This window comes from Corylus avellana, chromosome ca7, assembly GCF_901000735.1.
Source record: "Corylus avellana chromosome ca7, CavTom2PMs-1.0".
NCBI lineage: Eukaryota > Viridiplantae > Streptophyta > Magnoliopsida > Fagales > Betulaceae > Corylus > Corylus avellana.
The window spans coordinates 12,391,770-12,418,765 of record NC_081547.1 but is presented as its reverse complement, the minus strand read 5'-3'; the positions used below and the strand labels follow the sequence as shown (position 1 = coordinate 12,418,765).

Genomic DNA, 26,996 nt, shown 5'->3' with positions numbered 1-26,996 from the left:
ACACAGTGCGGCAGTTGGTAAAGGTTACTCTCTCTATCCTCTTTGTTTTTGCTTACTTTCTCAAAAGCCAGAAAAGGTAATCGTTGAGCCACCCGTACACGTTTGTGTTTGTGCTTTTACCACTAAATGACATCAATGCCCATAATTACTTCAAATTAAATCATTCCCATTTCATCATTTTGTCGCTGTCTATATTTTTTACCCTTCCTACCTTTTCTATATTCCATTTTTATAAAAAAGCCCAAAATTTTGGGAAGCCACATGAACGCATTGAACTTGTATTTTATCCTTTTCCATTATGTTCATTGCCTAAACAAAGCACCTAAATCCCAAAATATCCGTCAAGCTTTATCTAGGTTCTATGTATTTTAAATTACCAAAATTGATAGCAATAATTAGGGTTGATAATTTTTTGGGTTAAGTCCCCCTTAACCCTCTCAAACTATCACCACAATGATAATCTACGCTCCAAACTATCTATTACGACAATTTACTTCCTAAATTATCAAAATAATAACAATGTACCCCCCAACGCTAACAAAATAACGAAATTATCCCTATAGAATTTTTAATAAGACAAAAATACCCTAAAAATTTTGAAAAAAAAAAAATATATATTTTAGTATTTTGTTTTTATTTTAGTAAGGGTAATTTCATCATTTTGTTAAAATTTGGGGTGCATTGTCATTATTTTAGTAGTTTGGGAGGTAAATTGTCCCAATTGATAGTTTGGGTGGTAGATTGTCATTGAGGTGGTAATTTGAGGGGGTTAAGTAGAGACCCGTTTGAACAGTAAAATTAAACGGGTCATAAAAGTGTTGACGGGGCTCGACTCTCAGGTTGACCCGTTTATAAAATTATATATATATTTTTTATATTATAAATATATGTTGAAACAAGTCAAATGGGTTGCCTTCGAGTCGAAATGAGTCAAACAGGTCGTGTTGGAATATCTCAAACGGGTTAAACAAGTAGTATTTAGGTATAAATGGGTCAAACAGGTCTACCCATTTGTGAATAGTTTAATAAACGGGTCAACCAGATTGTGTCGAGTCACTCGCGGGTCGTGTTTAAGTTTAAATTTAAATGTCTGATTCGTTTAGCTAAACGATTCGATTTTTGGTTTACCCTTATCGAGTTGACAGGTCAAGTGTGTTAACTCCAAACCTAACCTGCCAACACGTTTTGCCTGCTTTATTTGTCATATTGATGAAACCACTAATGGCCTGTTTGGAATTGCGTTTAAAAGGTCTAAAAGTGTTTCTAAAACTTAAAAAGTTTTTTTTTTAAATATTAGTTTGGTAAAAAAAATTTAAAGCGCTTTTGTGTCTAAAAAGCCTAAAATAGCCAAAAAAAAAAAAAAAAAAAAAAAAAACTTTTGGCAAAAGCTTAAAAATAAAACTTTTGTCCAAAAACTCTTTATGACTTAAAAGCTCAATTTCTTAAACATAATCTTAAACATGCTCTGAACCTATTTGAGATTGCGTTTGAAGGGTTTAAAAGTACTTTTAACACTCAAAAAGTCTGTTTGAAGAAAAAAATACTCATTTGGTAAAAAAATTAAAAGTGTTTTTAAGGATCCAAAAAGCGTAAAAATAGTCAAAACGTACTTTTGGCAAAAGCTTAAAAATGAAGCTTTTGCCCAAAAACTATTTTTAACTTAAAAGCTCTATTTTTCAAACGCAATCCTAAAGATGTCCTCTAAGTAACACATAATCTCTTCTCTCAAATTACAAATCTCCTCCTGATTCTCGCAATTTGTTCAAATTTGTTCTACGCCATCTATTTTCGAATATGACCGCTTCTTTCGAAAAGGTAGGTACGCTTTCTTGTCTCTTACTCCTGTTTTCAACAATTAAAGAAACGATGAAGGGGACAGCAAAGAAAATTTTTTCTTTTTCTTTTTAAAAAAACAAATACTTTTTTTTTTTTTTTTTTTTTGTGTGTTTTAATGATTAAAACAATTCTTACTACATAGGATGAAATCAACCTTTTTTTTTTTTTTTTTCCCTTTTTTTTCCCATAAAGTATCTTTTTAATAACATAAACGCCGGAAGCGGGTGGTAATTAGCGAGTTGTGCGGATGATTAAAGAGTATTTTAATGTGCAAGTTATGTGGATATTTGTGCTTAAACATAAGCATGTGACAATGCTGAGGCCGGCCCCACTCTATTCTTACCTTTTTGCAAAAAAAAAAAATAATTAGGGTAAAATTATTAATTAACCCATCCTTGATCCTTCAATCTTGCATAAAAGCTTTCCCAAATTCCTTGCCTCAAAGCGGAAGAATATACTCCTCCGTTTCCACAACTTCGGCTGCGAATTTGTTTTTTTCTTTTATAAAATCAGATAGAATAATGCTAAGAATCACATTTTTATTCTTCTAAAGTTGATGTGACTTTTAAATTCATTATTGGATCAAAATGAATTACTCAATCAGATATTGTCGGATTTGAACAAACTTTTTTTTGTTGTTCTAATTAGTTAACAGTATGTTTGACTTGGATTTGTGACTGAAAATATGTTGTTGAAAAGGTCAATGAAATTTTGAATTTACATTGACATTAAATCTGGCCATTGCCACCGTATTGACCACTGTCAATGCTCTCTGCTCAAAGTGCATTGGTCAAGATTTAAGAATTAGGGTTTTGTTCACAAGAGAGCTAGATTGGAAGAAGTCAATCATGATTCACGAACAGTGAGATTTCCTTCATTTCTCTCACAATTTTGTTTTAAGTCAAATGTTGTTTGTTCCATGCTTGTTACAATGAGACCACTTATGTAATTAACAAACTCTCACTAGTTGCTTCTATAATTAAGGTTGTTAAGCTATTAATTAAAAGTTGGTGGGTTGAAAAATTAACAAAGGAATGGAATTTTGGTGGAATAATTCGAGAAATTCTAATTCTAATTAAAATAAAAGATTAATTAAAATAAACTACTTTTAATGTGTGATAACATATTATCTCTAAGTTATTCTATTCTAATCCTAACATCCTTCCCGCTAGACCTAAAGTTTTCATAACCTTATTTCTAAACTTAATTTTTAGAAGAGAAATACAAGACTCCCTGACATGGCAGTGAAAACCTTATACAAATTTTGAGTAGAACTCATAATTAAAAATTGCATTGCAAGTCCAAGAGCTTAATTATATATATATGGTTAAGATTATACTTAAGATACTCAAGGCCTGTTTGGATGTGCGTTTGAGGGGATTAAAAGTGCGTTTAACACTTAAAAAGTCCATTTAAATAAATTTTTTTTAAAAAACACGTTTGGTAAAAAAAAATTAAAAGCGTTTTTATAGGTCCAAAAATGGCCAAAAAGCATTTTGGCAAAAACTTAAAAATAAAACTTTTGCTAAAAACAAAATGTTTTTTTGACTTAAAAGTTATATTTCTCAAACGCAATCACAAATATACTTTTAAGATCGTAATAAAATCATCGTTGAATTTTGAATCCAATGGTAATTTTTGGTGACACATCAAAAAGTGCATATACAGTGTGAACGTGAAAGTTCATGTGGCATTTTTCTTTTCAGAAAGTGATGTGTCTCTAGAATATTGACTTAGAATATTGAAATTCCTATCCTCATTAAAAATGGAATTTTATTTTGAAAAGTTGTGATAGGCTAATGTTGACTTAGATTTTAAAAGATTTCAAAGTTTTTACACAAATTAGAAAAATCTAAATTAAGCATAAGATCAAGATAATCGATAAAATTGTAATTATTTTGGTGAGTCCATAAAATGTTTAAGGAGTAATGATAATACCATATTAAATTATTAATATAGAATAGGGGTTGGGTAGTAGAATAAGAATAGAGATGAATGAGGCGATGGCAAATACAGAATAAAAATGGGGTGAGTTTAAGAGTCGTAGGAATAGAGAGCCAAAAGGGAAAGCGCCGAGAAGCCACGCAACGGAGTCGAGAAATTCTCACCTTTGGACCCGAACATCGTCGTCTTCCTCTCCTCCTCCGAAAAGTCCAAGTCTTTGCGTCCAATCTGGATGCTTTTTACATTTTGCTTCTTTCTTCGGAAACTCGCACGTCTTTGCCCACCTTATTCTTCAAAACGAAGAACAAGTCTAATTTCCTCTTCTCTTTCAAACTACCTATTTAATGCTCCTTCATTCATCACTTCTTTCTGGCGCGGGATTTTGACAATTCTAAGAGAAACCCCATTTGGGTTTTGGGCTTCTTTTTTTTTTTGTTGTTGTGAGTTTTTGGAATCTGAATCTTTCTGGGATTTCAACTGAATCCTTAGCTGATTACATTAATTGGGTGTCAGAGAAGTTTGATTAACAAGCATGGATGGGTCGTCGAGTGATTCGAAATTGGACAACTCAGGAGTCGTGGAGCTGACCGGGAAGATAATGGTGGTAGCCATAATAGTGCTCTTCATGGTGGTGGTGTTCGTCCTGTTTCTCCATCTCTACGCCAAGTGGTTCTGGTGGAGCATTGACGAAGCCACCACTAATAATACTCCTCGCCGCCGCCGCCGCCGCCGCTTCGTATTCGCCCCCGGACAAGACCCGGCAGTAGCTGCCACCATGCGAAGAGGGCTCGAGCCCTCGGTCCTCCGCTCGCTTCCCGTATTGATATTCGACCCACAAGCCTTCAAAGATGGGTTGGAATGCGCGGTTTGCCTCTCTGAGCTTGTGCAGGGAGAGAAAGCTCGGCTGCTCCCCAAATGCAATCATGGGTTCCATGTCGATTGCATTGACATGTGGTTCCAGTCCCACTCCACCTGCCCGCTTTGCCGGAACCCAGTTGCTCCTGAAATCTCCATCTCCAACACTAGTACTGGTGAGGTAGCAGCAGAGGATGTTGAGGCATCAGGAGAGAATTTGGCTTCTGGATTTTCCACAGAATCTCCGAATTTCCCCACAAACGTCTTGTTTTGGGGTAACCAGACTCAGGTAAGTTCTTTGGGTGCTTGTTTGGAAGAAGGCCCTTCTTCTCAATGCCCTTCTTGCCCGTCGTCTTCTTCTTCATCATCGGCTAGTAGTCGGCCGGCGGATGGAATGTTGGTGATTGATATACCAAGGCAAGTGACTGAGAACTTGCCATCATTATCCCCTTCGGCTAGCAGGTTTTCCGAGGAGGAATCAAAGTCGCCGGTGACGACAAGACTCAGGTCATTGAAGAGGCTTTTGAGCAGGGATAATAGAAGAGCAAGTCCTTGTAGTCCCGGTTCTGTTGATGTTGAACAAGCAGGGAGAGCACAGAGTTAGAAATTAAGTTCCTAATTAGATTGAACATATTGGGTAGTGTAGAATATAGATGAGAACTCAGTGCAAGATTATCGGAATAATTGATTCCGGTAATGAGAATTGTTATTTGGAAGTTCTTGATGTTCATGTCCGGTTCTACCATCCCTGAGAATTGCTATTTCTTTTGGGCTAGAATTAAAAACTCCCCATGTTATTTTTCTCAACGTTTCTTTTATTCTTGATCTTGACATATCACATAGGTTGAAATCTCCACAATCCGACTCTCTGGGTGTAACTCTGTTTTTGGGACAGAATTGAACAGTTACTTGAAATGTCAAATATTGTATGAAATTAAGTAAAATAGGCTTCGCTGTGTTGAAGAGGGTGGTGAAAATCCATCTTCTAAACAAGTTGTTGTATTATGTTGCCCCAATTCTTTGCTCATGGGAAGAGCAGAAAAAAAAAGTAGCCATTTACACTATCACCTGTTCTTGGGTGCATTTTGTCACAATGCCATTGTTGCCACTTGCCAACAGACAACGGCTTTATTGAATTAGGCTGTATTTTTGCATTACATTGAAGGATTTTTCGTGCACTCTTTTTCTTTTTCTCTTTCTCAGCAGTTGGTAGGAAAAACTTGGTGAGGATGAAATTTTGGAGACTCCCATTAGGATAAGAACAATGAGAAACATTGTTCTCTGGTAACGTATTAGCAGCAAAAGCAATATTACATAAAATTCATACACCAAGGAAACATGATACATGGTAAAATGAAGTTGTCATTGCTTGGATTGCTGCAAAAGCCTTGCATTTTTCTACAAAATGATCCGATTGCTGCATGCTATCAATTTAGAAATCAATTGTTTCACCTAAACAGAAGTCAAAATTCCCCAATGAACTTGTTGATGTCCATATACTACGTTACAAGGTAAAGAGGCCCGTAGGTGTGAACAGAACGAGGACTTTCAAGCTGGTGAAGACAACTGTAAGGTATTTCATTCTCCGACGTCTTTGTGGGGTTGAAAAGACCGGTGAGAGGCCCGGAAGTGGGACGCCGGTGCCTGCCATCATTGGTCTTACCACTGCCATAGACTGGACCGGACAATATCCGCCGTCTTTTTGGAATATGATTGTAACAATTACTGGCCTGAGGCGACTTGTTCTTTCTGTTTGTTTTCCACCATGAAAAGAGATTGTTTTTCCATGATTTCTTTCCCTTTTTCTCTTCCTCCTCCGATCTTCCCTGTCCATTTTCTTCTGGACGCAGTGATGAGCTCTGCAAATCTACTCCTCTTGCATGGTGTCTTGCTTCTGCCAAGAACTGATTAAAAAGCCAAAACCAGATAATGTCAATTAACAAACTGAATTTGCAAACAACCCTTTGAGGCTTTGACCAAGATTCAAAATGTTAAATTAATCACCTGGGAAAAGTCCACATGAGGATCAAATCTGTCGCTCCCATAAGCACTCATTTCAAATCTGGGGTATATTGAAGATTTCTTCATTGCTGCATGCCTGGAACTGGAAGTAGCATATCAATATATATATATATATATCAGAAACTGAAAAACAAGCATGAAACAAAGGCAAAAAGCCAACTACCCTATTGATATCGATCCTATCAATATGATGATCAGACTTTTGAGTTAAAAAGGATTATAGCAACTGTTTTGGCAGCGCAATCTTTTACTCATATATCTGCTAGCTTTAGAAAGAAATGACAGCGGTTGTCAGAAATTTCACATTGAAGCATCGTCCGACCGATAGTACAATATCAAAAGCAAAAAAGAAGAGAAATTTGGACAAGAAGAAAGATATAACCTTTGGTTGCGTAGCATTTTTATCCTGCAATTACGGCAAAAGGTGTGGTGTATTAATGAGTACAAAGAATGGGGAGGGTCGACTAAAAGTCTAAAACCAACTTTTAATTCGCATTCATTCTTTGGCCTCTCCTGGGACCAAATTATCAATCACGCCAACCCAGCAAACCCCCCCCCCCCCCCCCTGTTTGGGCTAACTTTGCATTTCTAGTAATTAACAAACATAGCCTGTGTGGACATGGAGACCATGCTTTATGAAACGAAAGTTACTAGTTTGAATCCTCTCTCTCCCTCTTGTACGGAACATGTCATAAATAAAAAAAATAAAAAAAAAACACAAACACAAACATAGCCGGTGTGTTATTCTATGGAATTGATGGTTTGTGTTTAAAAATTGTAACTTAATACAAATAATGACAAAAGCTTATACTTAAAGCAGCAGGAGGGATACTTTTTTGTCTTTTGCCATGGGATCGGGGGCTGATTAGGTGCGAGAAATAAGGCGCATGTTTCGGGGCTCCCAAGCTTTTATTTTATTTAAAAAAAAAAAAAAAAAAAAAAAGTTTGGGAGTCAAATACGCAAACCCAACTGGGTTTTGAATTTTGATCATAATTCTCTAGAATTTTTAGATTTTTAAATCTCAAACATCTTTTTCAAAATTAAATTTTGAAAGCCACTCCATTAAACTTCATAACATTAATGAGAACAAATTCGACCCCACCATGTGCAAATCTATAAATGACTACTAACAAAATAAATAAATAAAGGGTGATATCATTCATACAACAAAAGGTCAGGCCATGATTTCCTTTGAAGAGACAGAACAGCATGGTATACTAATAATGATGTTTTGCAGACAATGGTAGAATTAACATAATCATAAACCTTTCAAGAATAAATTAACCTGTTGCTCCCGTTGCTAATGCCACAAAATATCCATGGAAACAATTATAACAACGGAAATAGCAGAAAATATTGCTCCTGAACTTTAAAAACGCATTACAAGTGCCTGCCTGCAAATGGTTCCCGATCTTGAGCTAATCGAAGCTCTCTCCTTTAGAAGCCATGGAAACCTCAACAAGCCCAACTGGGACACCAACGTATGCACCATCTCATGATGGATTATATTAAATAAAATAACCTTAGAACTCAGCTGAACCTGAGATGGCCTTCAAATCTTTGCAGTTTCATTTCATTTTGATCCTCCACTATTAATGTAAATATCTTATTAGAGCTCAGCTCACTAATGTGTGTTTCTTGCTGCTGTTAATACTTTCAGGACAAAATTAATAGTGGTTCAAGCCCTGGAACTTCCAGCAAAAACAGCAGCCACCTACAGGCCATCAAAATGCAATATGGACGGTGCACATAAAGAGTGTTGAGAGAAGAAAAAAGCAGCACAAGTGTAAGACTATCAAACCCAAAACTCAAGACTAAATTAAGATAACATCACAAGCATGTATTGTCTGAACAATAACTTATAACCTGCTGTCAACATTGACATAAAAGGGGATACATTGACAAGAGAGATCCAACTTGGTCTCCTTGGCATCGATCCTATACAAAATCATGTTAGACACTTGACAAACTTGAGAAGCATTTGAAATGTGTCCCTTGACTTACAAAAGCCTGTATGTCAACTGACCCCTACGAATATTTCATTTGTCGTCCAGATATCAAAGTTGGAGCAGAGGCAGTGCCATTACAATGCCGAAGATGGAAACTAGTACGAACATCATCCAAGTTGGGAGTGACTGTTTCCTGTCTTTTCTCCTATCCTTCACAGCATCTATTCTTTTCATGTCTTCTCCCACAGAATTGACAACTCTTCCTAACATGGGTGTGGAGTTTTCTTCTTGTGACGGACCTGGTGACATCTGCTCCACAACAAGCCTCTCAGAAAGCTGCTGCTGGTTATACTTGTCCACATACTCTGGAAACAATTTCCTGAATGTTGGGCTGTTATGATGAAAAAAATCAGAGCCAGTTAAGAACTCACATTGAAGCTAACATCACAACACCCTGAAAATAGCTGAGAAAAAAGAAACTGACGCACGTTTCCACAATTGCAACAGCCCACATATAAAAAAGGACGGGATGTATAAGAAAGCAGGTAAGAGGTGAAGAAATTTCAAATTTAAAATTTAAAATAAGGGGCAGCTGTGAACTAGTCCAGCTTCAATTCATCCATTCTGTTACATGGATTGAGTCATAGTTTCAAGCAAACAAACCACGCAAGTCCATTAACCCACATGGATTTACTATAGATGATAACTACAATAGAATATTTATTTAGGGTGCTTCTTAGAAAAAAGATAAAAGGAACGCATCTGAAAATCTAGTAATGACCCACTCACACTGGTACATATGTAAATCACAGGCCATTAACCCATAGGTCATGGGCTTCAATGCACAACATTATATGCATAAAAGTGGATGTCAAAAAAGGATTCCAGGTGCAGCTTAGAATAGTAAAGAAACTGATAAAATCCGGTGTAGATGGTGTCATGTACTTACTTCTTACAATTGAAAGCAAGGGAAGCCTTTGCTAGACGTTGCTTCTCAGCAACAGTAGTGTTCACACTTCCAGTGGTAGGACTGTTGTCCATCTGCAAGAGGGAAATGCACCCTCATATTAAACATATAGTAAGCAAGCAATGAAAACTTCAGATATGTTCAAGTATGTGCCAACAAAAGAAAGTCACTGTTGATCTCTAACCACTAGGAATCTTAAAGCCTATAAAAGAAAATTTAGGCCTTAATTGTCAAATTTTAGAAAATTGTTTTCATTTTTCAAATGCTGAAAACTCTTTTCAAATATCAGTTATTCAAATGGGTTTTCAGATGTGGCCACATCACTAATGGCCACATCGGTGATGCTTGGCATCCCTGCGGTGGCCACCAAAACTGCTTCTGACAGTTCCTGCAATGGCCACCAAATCCACCTGGTGGCCACCAAAACTACTTCTGGCGGCCTTGGCAGCCACCGCAGCCATTGCCAGACAGCAAGATTTTAACTCAACTTCATTCAACTAAACATTAATTTAGCATCAGGATCAGCCCCAATTTAATTGGGATTGATTATTAATCCTCATTAACTAGTCAGGATCAGCCAAATGTACAATTAGAGTTTTAAAATTGTAAAAGAGAAAGAAAAACAAAACAAAATCAGAAGGTTCCCACAATCCGGAACTGCTGAAATACGAAGAGGGAACTCATGTCATCCAACTTCTAATATAATATTTTGCCTCATCCCTGTACCTGTACCTGTACCTGGAGACTTGCCAAACAGAACTGTGACACACGGATAACAATATAAATGAATTACTAAAAACTTCTGACTCTCCTTTAGCTATGTGTTCATCAAGAGAATTTGATATTATATGACAAAAGATATTCCAAACAAGCAGCATATAGCCAAAACATATGAAGCTGTTTTGTTTTTTGATAAGTAGCCAAAACATATGAAACTACAATATCAAAGAGCCAGAATAACTCACCATGAATGAAAGAAGCCCTGTGAGTATGCTGCATTTGTGAGGAAGAATATATTAGCGACAAACTTAGAAAGTATTATAGTCAACTGCAAGATTCCTTTTAACAGTAACAACTGGTCAACAAGCAAATAACAGCATTATAAAGTAATGTAGAACACACATACTCAAAAAGAATACTTCAGAACTAGAATCTGTCCTACCTTGATACAGACCACATTGGATTCCAACTTTCAGGATGAACTGCAAAATGAAAAAAGTTGAGGCAAACATAAAATCAGTTATCAGAAATAAGCAACAATTTTCTTCAACTAATACCCCGAAAAACTTACAATCGCTCATGGATAAGCAGATTTTCTTTTGTGTCATGAACCGTCCATTAGGAGTGGTCATGCTACAAGGCAGAAAAATGTGAATGGAAGTTAGAAGCAACCAAGATAAATGTATTTAAACAATAAGGATACTGCAGCTGGAAGAAACATATCTTGGAAAAAGTAAGGCTTATGAAATGTAGTTTACCTAATCCCTGGTGGTTTATAGGGATAATCTGGAGGGAACTTGATCTTTCCGTAGTAATATCCACCTTATAATAATGAGTAGAACAATTTCCAGTAATAAGATTAGATAAAATGGGTCTCAGAATGCCATATAATCAGTACTACATAAAAGATAGGACTAACGTAACAAACCTGCAAAAGGTGTTCCTTCACTTCCTTCCAACACATAATCTGGAATATCAAAGATGGAGAACAAAAACAAGGTTAACAATGCTCAACTAACATGATAAAACTTAAGTAGGGGAGAGAAAAGAAAGGCAAAAGCAAGATCAGGATATAAGGAATATCACGTAGATAAAGGTGCCATATGTAATGTGGCAACCCTATCTTATGCACAAAGGAGTAAGAATCACAAGTCAAGACATGCAATATACTTTAGGGAAATTGGACTAAGTACTGATAATAAATGTTTACTGCACAAATTGCGTGAAATGTTAAGTAATGACTCTTCATCCTTGCATGAGATGCAGAGGTAAGTGACATTCACTACAAATGAGAGCAGTTGTTGACCATTCAAGTTCAGTTATTAACCACCTTTGGTTAATGTGGGAAACTTCCATCTAAGGGTGTTAAAACCTTTTGAAATGTAGACAGCGACCCATCCGAGCAAAAGACAGAAAGAATTTTCTTTGTAATCCATCTTAACCAACATTTTAAAGAATATATACGACCAAAAATCTGACAGTTTACTTTTCTTTAGCTACTATAAGATCAGCCAAAAGCCTGAATAACATCTCCACATATTGTATCCATAAAGAGAAATACAAACGTGGAAGTGGAATTCAATTATTGTCTCAGAAAATATTTCCAATTAATAACATCAAATGATTAACAATATTCTGCAGAAATGATTCGGAATAAACTTACGCCACTCAAGAATGTCATTTGGGGAAGGACGGGCCACAACATGAGAAACCGGTTCCTACACATTCATAGAAAATACAATCAGCATGTCCAAAAGACGCATGGAATATGAAGTTCCAGCAAAGCAACAAAAGCGCATCATCTGCCTCTTTAGTGGGAATATATCATCCAAAACAATCCAGTCCAACAAGAAAAATAATAGAAATACAACTTTCACTTTACAAATGACAGATGATCTTAAAACCATTCTTTTATCTATTTTTAATTTTCAATTTCTAGGTCAAACAATAAGATTTAAATATATGGCATCTACTACGTGGAGGATGCGGATCACCAGCATGTCAAAACACATTTATAGACATGGATGCTTCAACTATACTCGCACCAGACTTAAGCAGAAACGGGTATATTAGAGAGGAACATGGTTATATGGATCCACATGTTATGAGCATATGAAAATAATAGCTAACTAAAAACCTAGATTTAACAAAAGAAGACGTACTTTACAAAGTGCTCTGTATTCCTTCTGAAGGCGCTTGATACACGACTTCTCTGCCATCTCAATAATTCCAAAAATAGTAAATGAAGCCCTAGCAGATCTTTTCTTTCTATACGGAAATTACTTTGTAGCCTGATAACGTAAAAGAAGATTAAGGCTAATTGCAAATTCAATATGCCCAAAATACTAGAAACCTCTATAAAGAAAAAAAAATTAATAATAATAATAATATATAAAGAAAGAGAAATTCTAATTTGAGAAAAACTCAAACCAGAACCAGATGTAAAATGAAGGAAAGCAATGAGACAACAACATATTTATGGAAAAATAACCCCAAGGGGTTCGCCCAAGTGGTAAAGGCATTGGTCTTGGAGGTTTGCTCCCTTCAAGGTCCAAGGTTCAACACCTCTTGGGTGCAAACAATCCCATGAGGCCACACCCCTGGTGAAAAGCTAGCGATTTACCCAGTTCCGTGGAGGAAAACTTCCGAGGATGCGGTGCACGGGACCGAGATTTACTCTGCAAGGGTGGGTCCGAAGGGCCCTGCCTTGTACAGGTGCCCCGATATATATAAAAAAAAAACATATTTATGGAAACAGCTAAAACAACAATGTTAGGGAAACCTAAGATTACATTATAAATATAAGAAGTCATACATCGAGTATAGATATGTTGATCATTTACAGCTTTAAGTCTTCAACAGCATGCATGGAAATTGTTAGATTTGAGGTGGGAGAAACTTCGAGGGGAGGTAATTTTGAAGGGGCTGTTATTTCTCCCATGGCAGCGCTGTGTCTTCTAGCTGTGGGGATCTCTTTTGAGGGGAATGCGAAAGGTTTCTTGAATCTCATGGCTCAAGTGGATAAGGGACAATGCTCCACTCCTAAGCTTAAAGGAAGAAGAGAATTGAAGAACTTAGAGTGCTCTATTAACTTTGATGTTGGAGTCGCAGTTCTAGTCGGGGCAAAAGCAAGAAGGCTCTTGTTGTGATGTAATTATGCCTAGGGTTTGTGGGTTGGCTTCTGTTGGGGTGTTTGGGGTTTCTTGTTTTCCTTTTTTTTTTTTGCGTTTTTTTATACTTCCTGTATGCTTTGAAGCGCCTACGCTTTTTATAAACTTTCTTTGATTACCTATCAAAAAAAATCAATAAAATGTTCACTGTCATTATAAGTCTTAAAATTGGTGAAAAGGTAATTTCTTTTAAGAAAAATATATTAAAATTCTCTGAGTAATTGTGCAATTTCAATTTACTCCCTCGGTTTTTAATACGACTTTTAACTCCTTAAGTTTTTTGCTTTTTCACTCATACTCCATTCGTCCAAAACTGCTGACATGGCATTAATGAGTTCAATGCTACATAAACAGTTTTGCCATATTAGTTAAATTTTCTTTTTTCAGTTTATTAAAAAATTAAAATCTGGAAAAAAAAAAAAAAAGAGCCGGTGGGGAGGGGGTGGCCCCCACAAGGGGGGTGGCCACCCCCAACAAAGGGGTGGTTCACACGGCCACCTTCCAGCAGAAAGGTGGCTCACACGGCCACTTCCCAACAGACAGGTGGTTCGCAAGGCCACCCCCAGCAAACCCCATGAGAGCCACCCCCAACGCAAGCCACCCCTCAATTTGGATTAGCCGCACAAGCAACCACCACTGGTAGCCCCCTACAAGGGTGGAGGGTTGGCGGATCAACTCCTCCCCATCTGTCTTTGTTTTTTTCTTTTTTCTTTTTTTTGAAGTAAAGAAAATTATTTTTTGAACTGACACAGGAAAACTGCTTACCTGGACATAAGCAATTTTGGACGGTTTTGAATGGTAATGAAGTGAAAAATTCGATAAGCTTAAGGAGTTAAAATTCAGATTTAAAAACTGAGGGAGTAAACTAAAATCGTGTGATTACTCAAGGAGTTATTATGAGATTTTCATTTCATTTAACTCAAATTGTACCTCATCCACCACAGCCACTATCAATAAAGTTATTTTAGATTCCAATTTGTAGGAGGGGTCTGGACTATCTACAACTTTACCCCTGTAGTCCCTTAAAACCTATATCAAAGTTTATTTATGTCGACTTCTCAATCTCCCTGACCAAAAACACGGATTAAAAACAAATATCTTTTGTCACCCTGTCACTTTTCTATCCCTCCTACCAAATGAAGCCTTAGAATAAAGGAAGCTAATACAGAGAGATACTGTGAGGTAAGGAACACTTGCCAGCCCTCTAATCATAAATTACAAGAACTAATCTTCCACGCGAGAGCTCAAAATCTCGTTACTCAACATCCCAAAACAACCATAGAACAATTACCAGACTTGGTAACATATTATAATCTAGCTGTGCAGTAGTACCAGAAAAATTAATGCTGGCATGTTTCCTATAACTCTTCACTCATCTATTTTATAAGGTTAAGAGTATATCCTCAGACAATAGATAAGTATGTATCATTCTATATTTGATAAATGTCCTAGGTAACATTTTAAGGTTGCAATTCTAACGAAAGCAACAATATAGTTCTGTATAATGTTGTCATTGAAATTTCTAGAAATTTTCTCAGATACAATGATTCAATTGCACCATCAACGCTTCTTCAAAGTAGGTTTAAGCAAAAGCCTAGCTACTACCCATATCCCACTATGAAAAGCATATATATATATATATATATATATATATATATTTTCCATTCATTCGTTTCTACTATTTTTTCTTCACGATAAGGATCAAATTTGTCTCAAATCATTCTATCCAAGAAGAAAGAGGCAACCTAGAGGTATAAATTTGCGGCAACGACTCATACATCATGGGCACAATTGGAGGACAAAAATCTTCAATAACCAAAATTCAGATTCCGTCCTTTAATTTTGGCTTCAATTTTAAGCTATCTCTTTTCAATTCATTATAATAGAACGAATCAAATCAAAGAGCCGAAATCAGGATCCAGCGAAAAAAGCTTAGCAAAGTTAACTAAAACTAAATATGCTACAGAGAAAAATGCAAGCACAGCACCAATCGAAATCCCGGAAAGATTTCTGCAAAGAATCAATCCGAGAGAGAAACAAAATCGGAGGGAAGAATATATTACCTGGGTCAGATCGGATGGCTAGGACTTCCAAATCCGGGACTTTCTTGGATTTCTCGCTTCTTCTTTCTCCTCCCGATTAGAGTCAATAATACGAAATTGGCCGTTACCGGTGACGTTTACTTTTTGGTGTGTAAATTAAATATTTGTGGTTTCGTATGCTTACGCTGTTACCACAAAAACTGCGATTGGAGGAATCTGATGGCACCCACTGGAGACAGATCTTCGTTCCTCGAATCTACGCCAAGGTTAGTTTTGTAAATATTGGCTTTCTTTACTCGCTTTCCGGACAAATGGGCCCATAGTCTCCTTCGACGGCCCAGCTATATTGTTTTCCCCCTCTAGAATCTTCAACCACTTCGCAGACCTCTAATTAAAACGCACATTCTTCGGCCCTTGCTTTATATAATAAGAGAATCTCAATATTCTATGTAACAGAGCTTGTTGCGGTTATAAGGCCAAGGCCAAAAGCCTTGGGCCCAATTAAGATAAAAGCCCTATTTGGTTAAAGTGTTTAGTGTTTTCAAAATCTGATTTGAAATTAGTCCTTGAATTTTTAATTTCAAGAATATAGTTTTAGATTTATCACTTTACCATCAAAGTTTACAACTTGTCATTTGTCACATGTGTCTCATTTGATATGTCAACGCCCATCTCAACACTCCAATGCAATGCTACATCAACAGAACCAAGTCGTTTGTTATTGTGGGTTTGCTCTTTAGGTTTTCAAGTTTTGTGTTCCTTTAAGTTTTATATGTCAAATCGATTGTTTTTTTTTTTTTACTATGAATGACTTAGGATTTGTTGATATAGCATTTCATTGGATGTTTATAACGTGTTAAATGAAACACATGTGATAGATGATAAACCGTTAGCTTAAAACGGCAAAGTGACAAAGGAGCATATTTTAAACTTTAACAAAACTTACTGACTAAATTCAAATCAAATAAAAAACCTAAGGATTAAATATGATTTTCCCTAATATAAAAGAAGATGACAATCTCAAATAATATAAGAGTTTCTTCTCTCTTAAAATTCTATGTTTTATTTTTTCAACATATTTACTGACTTAAACATTAGAGACTCTTCAGCAGTTCGGTCGAGTACAATTGTGCGCTGACATACATACATGGGTACATGCCTAATGCCTTTAAGGAAGAGGCCAAATTTCACAGTTTTGGGCTGGAGTTGGAGCAATTGTGTCGTGTGAGTTCCCAAGATGCAACAACTGTTACTGTTAGCAACATGTTATTTTAATTTAATAGTAATATCTATATCTCCGTAGCACTTGTTTATCACATTACAATAATCAACCATTTAGCTGCCCCAAAAGAAGTAATATTAATATTTATATCACGTGCCTTATCACATGACCCCTCTGAAGATGCATCACCACTCCACCAAATCCAGTGGTCAGAGTTGCAACATGTACTAGTCAACATTGAGCACATGATATCAACTGACATCAGATCCAGTTAGACTCCATTTTACTCTTCCTTCTTTTTCTTTTTTTGTTTTTTGTTAGCTATAAATCAAAGACTCCCATTACCATACTATCTTAATCAAAGGTTTGTTGAAAGCCATCTTCACTCACCAAGAACAGGAAACCAAAAACCATGAAGGCCTGGTTCAGAGCAGTGGCTGCTCTCACTGTTGCACTTTCATTGATATCATTATTCTGGCCAAATGGAGCCCAAGCTCACGCCCGTCCGCTGCCACATTCACCTCCCTTCTCAGAATCATCTTCTCAAGCTCTCAAGGATTTGCATGGCCACAGGAAGAATCCTGAACAGCAGCTCGACTCATGCTTTCGAAGGATACCTCCGTCCACTTCCAATCCCATACAGAACAAGTAATTTCTGCCACCAACAGTTTCAAGCCTTTCCACCATCATTGACTGAAAATACCTGTGTTTTTTGTTCCAGGTTGAATCCTCCATCAAACAGATGAAGTACAGAAGAAGGATTATCGGAATCCCAGCAATGTCGAGTTTTCTTTTTTATTCGTTACCATTTTTGCTAGACGTAGTGTTGTAGTGTTGTACTTCTTAAGAGTTCAAGAAAAGTTGCGTGTATTTCACTCATAATTTTTTGCCGACACCAGGCTGTCTTATTCCGTGTCCACTGAAATGTTATAGTTTCTGGATGAAGTAGAACAACTTCACTATGGTTTTGCAAGGCACATAATTAAAAAGATTAAAAAAAAAAAGAAAGTAATTTTCTCTCTTATGCTATCAACTTTCAGCCTGTTTCGTTTCCATTTGAGTTATAATAGACCATGCAGCATAGGCCAAAATTTACAATCGTCAAAGCAAAAAAGGTAGAGATTATCCTAGAAGCAAAATTTTACATCTTCATGCTTTCAACTTCTTTTAGTAAGCATTCGAGTACTGGGAATCCTTTCTTTGCCGTTTCTTCTCCATCTTGTTGAAAGATTGATCTGCAGCTGCAGCACTCTCAAACCCACCATGACTTCTTTTTTTCTTGTTAAACTTCATACCTTTTGCCTTCCTGATGTCATCATCTACTGACGTTTTTGCATATTTCCCACCGTGTTGATCTGCTCTTTTTGGCTTGCTTTTAATGCCCGACATGCTCAAAAATGGTACACCAGAAGAGAGGTCATGGTCAATCTCTTTCCTCATTTCCTTCAAGTTTTTTGGGCGTGATGAGTGCTTGGAGGTATCAGCAAGAAAACCATCACTTTTGGATGACTTCGTTTCACTGGAGCCAAATGTATCATAGAAGTCCTTGTAAGCTGATTGTTTTGATGCTTGGTTTGACCTCCACTGATCAGGTCGGGCAGCAAATCTGATGTAATAAGCCGCAGACATCAACATACAAAGATTAAGAACAATAAACTGCCAAAATTCAATTTTAGAAAACAAATGCTCGAATATCATATCAATTGTAACAGACCATCCTCCCTTCTTATAACATAATTGCCTGTGGGAACTAATAGAGATTCTATCACAAACCTATGAAATTCTAGGATCATATCTTCTACAATGATTCACGGTATTATAAAAGAGAATGCCCAACAGCTTACCTGTCGACATCTAGTTTTCTTAAGAGATGAGGGCCTTGCTTGGTTTTGGAAAGTTCACTCTGCACATCTACCAACTCAGATACTATAGCCTCCCTCAGTGACATGTTACCAGCAATGAAGCACTTCTCAACAGTAAAGGAACCTGATGAGTACATTGAGAGCTCTCCAAAATGTCCTTGAAGCCTGGAAACCAAGTAACAACAGAAAAGGAAAATTAAGTAAATACAGCAGCAAAATGGGAATTCGAGGCATTAAAAATTGTTTCCAAAAAAACAAAAAAAAAAAATTGTTTCCAAGATTTTCCATTTCAATTCCAGAAAAAAAGAGCTAATAACAGAACATTACAAACACAAAGGCCAATTTTATAGTCATGCTTATTTTGTTGTAATATTTAATCTTTTGTTATGGGGCAATGGTGGCAATTTTATAAAATTTAATTGATAAAGTTCAAAGTTTTATTTGAAAGTAGTACTACTCCCCCACTGTATTACAATTCACCCACAGTAACAACATGTTCCATTTTTGTGGCAAAGCATACACAGTAAAATCCTTGGAGTCGAACAATAAATACTTCCGGGTGGTTTACTACTTCTGATTTTAAATATTAAAAGTGGTCAAAGTTTGAATTTGGCCTATAAAATGACTGACACGCTGACAAAATTCTTTTTCCTAAGCTATTCCATCTAAAATAATAGAACCTTGGCTTAAATAAGAACTTCGAGAGAGAAATACAAGCTTCCAATACAGTTACAGGACATACTTCATAACTAATCTGCGCTTTAGTTTTGCAGATGCATTCGAACTCAGAAAAGCTTCAATAACAGGTGCTCCGCCTCTATCTTTTGCTGCTTCAAGTACATGATCAGCTTCCATGGATGTAATACTCGTAATATAAGACTGTATATGTTCCTGTGAAACAAAAATGCAAGATACGATGTTCTAGTATAAATAATAAATATGAGAAGAGATTAAACTATGATTGCAGTGTCATTATTTGGAACAGGTGAAAATACTTCTCCAGAAAGTTATCTGCTCCTCGCTGAAACAAATGTAAGGTACTAGCCTAAGTTGCTACTATATGGTACATTCATGGTCAAAGATTTGAGACTGTACAAAAGAAAAAAATTCTATTGCAGATTTTAAACAGTACATGATATTCCAGATAATCTGGTCTTCTAACTCAAAAATTGGCTTTATTTTGTACCAACACCAGACATATTCGGTAGAAAAGGTTACCTGACTACAATATCAAATAAATCAACCTGATTAGAAGGTTCAAGGCCCAGATTACAGGTGAAAAAAAGTTAAACATGAAATGACAACTTGGTCTAATTAAAATTTTAGCAGAACAGCATGACAACTCACAACTCACATATTCTCACTACGACAGCAAAAGGTCTAGCACAACAAAAGCAAAACTACAAAATTAAAGCAACCCAATAAACAATATTCCAAATATTGCATAAGTTGACACTTCCAACTCCAATGTGAAAATATAGACATTTCTAATCGGGGTTTAAGGCTTAGTTATTAGAGTTTACTAGAACTATAATGTGGGGATAATCCTGAGCTACCATAAATATAGAAAACACGTGATGAAATCAAAATAAGTGCAAGAAAAGTTGCATACACTTTGATATCGGAATACTGCCTGCAGAATCAGAGAACCCATGATGGGCATTTTCACACCGCTAGGCCAGCTCCAATTGGACTTATCTTCGCAGCAGAAGTAGTTATCAAGGAATAGTATTCTAGGGACAATGTATCTGGGTGACTCATCCGCTGAAGATACTGCAGCAGCAAGGGCCTGACAACACTGCAACACAAATCATGAAATATAACCATGATCAGAATGAGGACCTGGAAGATGGACCATAATTATGAAAATTGTTGAAGTGTTGATTAAATGATTAAATTTACCTATTCTTATCAGCTTAAGCTTTCAGAAAAAATTGTGATTTAACATGGTATTAAAGCCAAAGGTTCTGAGCTCGAACCTTGACTCCATCAATTCGCTTCTATTTAAATTAAATATTCCACGTGTTACGCCTCAACCTATTAAAAAGGAGTTTGAGCCCACACGTGAGGGGAAGTGTTAAAATGTTGATTAAATGATTAAATTTACCTCTTCTTATCAGCTTAAGTGTTTAGGAAAAGTGGTGATTTAACAAAAATCAACAAATCTGCTATTAGATTTACCTTCCACCAATCTTATCAAAAGTAACAATCACATTTAAATAGCTAAATAAATTCATAATTTCCTCCACATATAAGAGAATTTCAGGATGACAAAATTTTTAGATAAGTAATCGAGATATCAATTATTTTTTTTTTTTTTTGATAAGTAATCGAGATATCAATTAATAATTTCAGGATGACAAATAAAAATAAAAAAGTAAAATATGAAAAGAAGAAAGTAATGAAATTTGAGTTATAAACCTCATGTTCGTGAGAATGAAGCCTTTGGCTTGCTGCAATGAGTGAAGCAATAACTCCTGATCTTCCCATTTCAAGAAGATCCATAAATTTTGGACCAAGTTCCTTCCAGATCAGCTCCATCTTGTGCGCAAAATGAGGGAAAGTCATTAAAACCCACAGAAAAAAAAGAACAAAGAAAAAAAAGACATGGAAAAAAAATTGCAAGATGTTACAAAGCATAAATTTGTCACAAAATAGACATGCCAAGGTAGCTAAAACAATTAAACACCAATGAAAACAAATGCATGCAACTAATATAAACTACTTTATACATGAATGACAAAACAAATGCATATATAAGTTGGGACCAGCACCGGGTAATTAACCTGAATCAACTACCCACACTACTAAATCTGAAGCAGGAAAGAATATCTTAAGCATCACATAAAGCATAAATGTCTATATATCCAATAAAATTCAGAACACATACTTGATCTTGATGTCTGGCATGAGAAATCAACGCTTGAATAACAAAGTTCCCACAATGATGAGATGATAGTTGGAACAATGAATTCTTGAAAACTTTTGTGAACATCTCATTGTACAATATTTCAGGAGCCACTTCCAGAATGACCTGCAAATGTTACATAAAGCTCAATGAAAATCAAAACTAACAGAAAGGTACTATCAGAAACCACTTAACAAGAAAACACCAGATGTGAAGGCATGACATGTGACTGCATTTGTAAATTGCTAAAGGGAGTCACTACTTATAGGAGACAGTATCACATTTCAGAGATACACTTGTAGTACGTCAATTTATTTACAGCCAAAAACAGGGATAGCATTTGCATTACCTTAAAAGTAATCAAAATGAACTTATGGTGTTATATAACATTGCTTTGCTTTCAACACAATAATTTAAGCACGCATGCAATATAAACTATTGAAAGACCAGACCCAACCCATCATAAAAAAGATACTAGCAAGTAATATAAGTTACATGCACATATGCTTTATCTATTAATAGGTGACTCACCTCCATCAAATGGCTAAAAGAACTTTCTTTCATCAAATATACAACTTTTCGCACTGCAGATATTTCTATAAAATTTCCTTCCCCAATTTCTTCCTTGTTGCAGCCAAGAAGGATAGGAATTGCATGCAATAACTCTTCATCATTTCCCACCAATAACTTTAGAGCTGTCTGCCAAGGAAAAAAGAACATTGGATTTATATTTAGCATCACCTTATATATATATATAATCTTAAAATAACAAAGTAACCGAGAAATTGTAGAAGCTCATCACATCCATGACAAATTACCTCTCACTCCAAAAGAAAGAAAGAAAGAAAGAAGAAAAAAAGAATTCAAGCCACATCACATGACTTGAAGCAAAAGCAGAAAAATAGCCACCCACCTGAACTAAGAAGAGAAAAAAAAATGGTACATTTCTAAGATTCACAAACTTAGGCGACTACTCACACCTAGAACCGTCAACTAAATGCTTATAAAATTAGAAATGGTTGTTTAATCTCATTAGATGGCATATCTTCTGGTTCATCAAACCACCCTAGTCCCTAGTCAAGCATCAAAAAATATGGAGATTAAATTCAATATTCAGAATTGGACTCGACAAATTAGTAGTACTTTATTCCTTTGAAAAAAATTGAAAACTTATATAAAAATAAATAAATAAATAAATTATAAAAACAATAAGTAGGAAACAAACCTGCAAAACCAAACTGCTGAACTGATCAACTTGCAGGGTCTTAATGTCTTTACTAGCAAACTCTATCATTCCTGACACAAGGAACTTAAGTAAATCTGGGAATCCGAGCTGATCTGGTGAATAATCTTCTTCCATTCGTGATGCTTTAAAATTCAATCGCTGTGCTAGAACTGTCGATGAATTTGTGACATGAAACTCTGAAGAATCTATTGTTGCTCCTTTACAAAGACACAGAAGACTTCGAAGAACATGAGATCCATGGCAGCTACTCATCAAATCAACAGCATTGTCAACCACAACCTGACAAGAACAAAGAATTTATAGAAAAATGAAAGTGAAAAACAACTTTATCATCCAAATCAAAATGAAGACTATAAGCTAGAACTTTTTTAAGAAGAAATTTATCTAAGCTATAGTAAACTTGTAGCTTATCATAGGGAGGAAAAGGAAAAATCAATTTACTTGGTCATTTCAGAGCATATTGGCAACCAATTTCAAATTAATTATAATTTAACTAAGCGGAAAGTTCATGCCCAAGATGCTTCAAGTAAGGGTAACGAATGACCATAAGTTCAGTTAGTATATCAATTTCCACTAAAGATGTCTTCAAACACTCCTCACAGCCTACAACAACCCAAAAAACTGATAGATACCTTGCATAAAATAGTTAAAGTCTCTTCAACAACTGAGTAGACATCATTTTCCTGAAGATGCTTAGCTAATGACTTGATAGCTGTCTCGGCCACATGAGAACCAGATCTATCCATTGCAATAAAAGGGAAGTCGTTTGCACAGCTTCGAAGGAAACGACAAAGGTGGTCCACATCGCAGCCCTCAAGGAGGGTTTGCAAAGTGTGGCTTATGATATAATCTGTTGCAAGTTCAAGTTCTTTCCCCCTGGTTTCTTCAAGAGCATTACCACATATAACTGACCTTTCCTCCAGGTCAACTCCACCACTTTCAAAAAGATTTGTAATTTCCAAGAAGTACTTTGCCGTTTCAGGGTCAACCTGTTTCCTACAAAATTTAGTCAAGTCAGATGGCCCTTATATCTGCCACCACTAGAAAAAATCACGTAGTGGAAAAAAAAACTATTCAAGCAAAAGATAAGTAATAATAAGGAGACAAAGAAATTGCAATTATGAGGTAAGTTAAAATACCTGACAAGTGTTGTTTGTGATGCTGAGGTACTTTGATATTTTGAGGACTTTCTGGCTGTCATGGATCGATCACTCATTCGTCCGGATACATTTTTGTTGGAATTGTCGCCATCAAAGCCATGCCTTTCTCTGGTATCCTTTCTGTTCATTCCCTTCTTCCTTTTGCCCCGTTTAGATAATACATCCTCCTCACCCATTAAGCTGTCCTCCACAAAGCCACAGGTCCTGGGTCTCCTTGATGGCAATGCTTTTGAACCAATGGAAACCATAAGCACCCTGTCAACAAGTTGACAGCGAGCTCCTACGGTAAACCTATGGTAAGATAAATAAAAATAAACATAAAAAACTTCATGCTAGTAGCAACACTGTCAACAAATATGGAGATTTAAGCATTACATAAATCATCTAAGGTCCCAATGAAAAGAAAGAAAAAAAGGTCACATTTGGCAACCAAATTAAGTCAAGCATCACTTTCAAAACTACTTTTTGGTTATAATTTTGGCCTTGTAAATCAAAACTACGGATAGGAATGCCACGAATACTGCTTTCTTAGTTAAGCAATTCAATGGTTTCTCTCGAACTAGACAATGAAAAATATGGTTGAAACTCAGAACCCAATAACTAAATATTATAAGAACAAAAAGAAAAATCAATTTCTTTTATGTGGTCATGGACATCATCCCATCCATGTGGCACTGTGCTTGGTATTGTGTAATCAAGAAAAGCAGAGCATTCCCTCTCCTGAATACTTTTAATTTACTACCGAACTTCCAAAGTAAATAAGCACTTCACTCGGTTGCAACAGAACCTAAAACACAAGCTCAAGAAGCAGTTTTTACATGAATACATTTTAAATGGAAAATTGCTATGAACCCTCAAATTAGTATTATTATCATTATCATTATCATTATTGACCCCTGTTAAGGGCGCTTTGCACGGTGTCTCAAGAATCTAACCGAGGTGAAGCCCCGGACACCCCGGTTATCAAAAGAAAAATCATTATTATTATCTGGGTTGAGATTATTAATACTGCCGCAGGGCTATACACTGAAGAAGAATGTGAATCAATTGCAATAAGCAATCTGTGGAGGACAAACCCCTCAAATGATTTCCACTAATAAGAACTACGGTTCTTACCATCTGTTATCAGGGCAGTTCTTTTTTGGGTTATCAGAGCAGTTCTTTTTTGGGTTAATTTTCTATAAGGTGCAATGAGCCATCGTTGCGAGTGGGTTACCTGTAGTAGTGGGTATCGGTTCGGTTCGGTTCGGTTCGAAAAAGTCATTTTCGGTCGGTTAACTGAAATTGTCGATTAAATCGGTTAATTCACCGATTGCATTTCGATAACAAAGTATTTCGAAATTTTCGGTTAATTTCGGTCGGTTAATCGGTTAACCGTGGGCCTTTTTAATTGGGCCAATGCTATTTTTAAATGGGCCAAAAATTGGTTGTTTTGGGAACCCAATTATTTTTTTTGGGGGGGGGGGGCTAAAAAGACAAAAATAACTTATTGAACATGTGTTTTTGGGCTAAGATCAATCTTGACAACCCAAATTTGTTTTTTGGGCTAAAATAACTTATTGAACATGTTTTTTAGGCTAAATAACAAATTTACTGTACAGGCCTAGAGCTTTAACGAAGGTTTTAAATTGGTTTTTTTCTGTTCAGTCCTGGAGTGTAAGTTCTTTCTGTTCTCATGGTTTTAAATTGGTATGCAGTTCACAAATTGGTTACAAAAATGGGTAGATTCAGACAATCCCAATTTCCAAACATTGGCAAACTTAGAATCCATCAAAGAATAATAAATAAAGTCTCAACTAAGCCACCTCTGACATGGATTACCTTCAATTCCTTAAATTTTCTTCCTTCAATAATCAAACAAATCAAAACATAAACATAATGATCAATATAAAAGAGTAAAATACCACAAATAAGTAATATCAAGTAAGAAAACAATAAGAATATCAGATGCAAAAAACTTAATCAAACAACAATCAATCTTCTGAAAAAAAAAAAAAAAAAAGGCCAATGAATGCACCCCATACACCCAGCCTATACATCATACCTAAAGGTCCTAAACAACCAAAACCTGACACAAACAGAGAAGAGAAACAAGGGCCCAACAGCAATACAAATTTCAAGAATAATTACAGCAATTAGCAAATGCTTATCCAAAAGAAGAAAATTTATTTGCAGGAAAAATCAAGGTTGCATAAAAAACTAAAAATCTATCATTTTCATTCCTAAGTATTCCTAAACCCAAATAATATAAACAGACTCGAAAATAAATGCCAAATCAAAGAATCAAGTGTTCAAAATCAAAGAATCAAAATCTAAACCCTCAATTAGTTCAAAAAATAAAAATCGAAGAAAATGAAGTAACTCGAAAAATCTATACCTGAAAAGACGGGAGACGAGAGAGAGAAATACGACGGTTTGCCGCTTGCAACGAGAATGCTAGGGAGACGACGGTGAAGTTAAGCCACCGGACACGACTGGAGACAAGGCTTGCCGCTTGCAACGAGAGAGCGAGAGAGAGAGGCAGCCGGAGAGAGACGGCCGCGCGGCGTGAGAGAGAGAGAGAGAGAGAGAGAGAGAGAGAGAGGCAGGAGGCACGGCCACAAGACACTGGAGAGTGGAGAGGGCAGCAGCCGTGAGGAGTTAGGGATTTTTTTTTTTTTTAGCATTCGAAAAAATAAAATAAAAAATGACGCCGTTTAGTTTATAATCAAGCTTCCGTTTTGAGTTTCAATTAAATTTTTTTAAAAAAAAAAATGTCAAAACAACGCTGTTTTACAGAAATGGTTCAGTTCGGTTAACCGAAAAAAATAATTTTATACCGATTAATCGAACTGAATCGACGTTAGTATAAAAAATTTATACCGATTTTCGAACCACAAAAGTCGGTTGACGATAATTTCGACTCGGTTATTGTCGGTAGGCGATTAATTTACCTACCCCTAGTTACTTATGCTGAGACTGTGCAAAAGCTGGGTTTGCTGTGCTTGATGTCATGTTGGTGAGGTTGCTGCTGCGTGGTCTGGTGTGGTGATTGGCAGTGGACCCAAGCTGTTTTGCAAGTGTTGAGCGGTGGGTTGCTTGGTGCTGCAACA

The 26,996-nt window shown here is 36.2% G+C and overlaps 4 protein-coding genes across 9 annotated transcripts; 1 reads left to right on the top strand and 3 right to left on the bottom strand.

Annotated features, from left to right (window-relative positions):
* The first annotated feature begins 3,867 nt into the window (after positions 1-3,867).
* Positions 3,868-5,446, top strand: LOC132187344 (RING-H2 finger protein ATL3-like). The gene has a single exon (XM_059601632.1). It carries the CDS (start codon positions 4,313-4,315, stop codon positions 5,237-5,239), a length of 927 nt encoding a protein of 308 aa, XP_059457615.1. The 5' UTR covers positions 3,868-4,312; the 3' UTR covers positions 5,240-5,446.
* Positions 5,447-5,889: 443 nt separating this feature from the next.
* LOC132188594 (uncharacterized) lies at positions 5,890-7,098 on the bottom strand. Of its 3 annotated transcripts, none has more exons than XM_059603095.1 (3): positions 7,040-7,098; positions 6,640-6,739; positions 5,890-6,539 (listed from the first exon to the last, which is right to left on the bottom strand). In XM_059603095.1, exons 1-3 carry the CDS (start codon positions 7,054-7,056, stop codon positions 6,135-6,137), a joined length of 522 nt encoding a protein of 173 aa, XP_059459078.1. In that variant the 5' UTR covers positions 7,057-7,098; the 3' UTR covers positions 5,890-6,134. The 3 variants fall into 3 exon arrangements, with proteins under 3 accessions (XP_059459078.1, XP_059459079.1, XP_059459080.1); XM_059603096.1 differs by lacking the exon at positions 7,040-7,098 and adding an exon at positions 6,821-7,003; XM_059603097.1 differs by lacking the exon at positions 7,040-7,098 and adding an exon at positions 6,821-7,003 and having other exon boundaries at positions 6,640-6,733.
* A 1,353-nt stretch (positions 7,099-8,451) lies between these two features.
* Positions 8,452-15,758, bottom strand: LOC132187718 (ubiquitin-conjugating enzyme E2 34-like). The gene is made up of 10 exons (XM_059602130.1): positions 15,528-15,758; positions 12,457-12,585; positions 11,958-12,012; positions 11,223-11,261; positions 11,053-11,116; positions 10,866-10,927; positions 10,737-10,776; positions 10,540-10,567; positions 9,557-9,648; positions 8,452-8,998 (listed from the first exon to the last, which is right to left on the bottom strand). The coding sequence occupies exons 2-10, from the start codon at positions 12,511-12,513 to the stop codon at positions 8,716-8,718; spliced, it is 720 nt and encodes a 239-aa protein (XP_059458113.1). The 5' UTR covers positions 12,514-12,585; positions 15,528-15,758; the 3' UTR covers positions 8,452-8,715.
* A 1,961-nt stretch (positions 15,759-17,719) lies between these two features.
* LOC132187506 (pumilio homolog 23) lies at positions 17,720-26,550 on the bottom strand. Of its 4 annotated transcripts, none has more exons than XM_059601837.1 (11): positions 26,282-26,550; positions 23,884-24,195; positions 23,377-23,740; positions 22,724-23,023; positions 22,030-22,197; positions 21,481-21,624; positions 21,012-21,131; positions 20,203-20,388; positions 19,333-19,481; positions 18,573-18,755; positions 17,720-18,334 (listed from the first exon to the last, which is right to left on the bottom strand). In XM_059601837.1, exons 2-11 carry the CDS (start codon positions 24,150-24,152, stop codon positions 17,896-17,898), a joined length of 2,322 nt encoding a protein of 773 aa, XP_059457820.1. In that variant the 5' UTR covers positions 24,153-24,195; positions 26,282-26,550; the 3' UTR covers positions 17,720-17,895. The 4 variants fall into 4 exon arrangements, with proteins under 4 accessions (XP_059457820.1, XP_059457822.1, XP_059457821.1 ...); XM_059601839.1 differs by having other exon boundaries at positions 23,884-24,159; XM_059601838.1 differs by having other exon boundaries at positions 26,314-26,550.
* Positions 26,551-26,996: the final 446 nt, after the last annotated feature.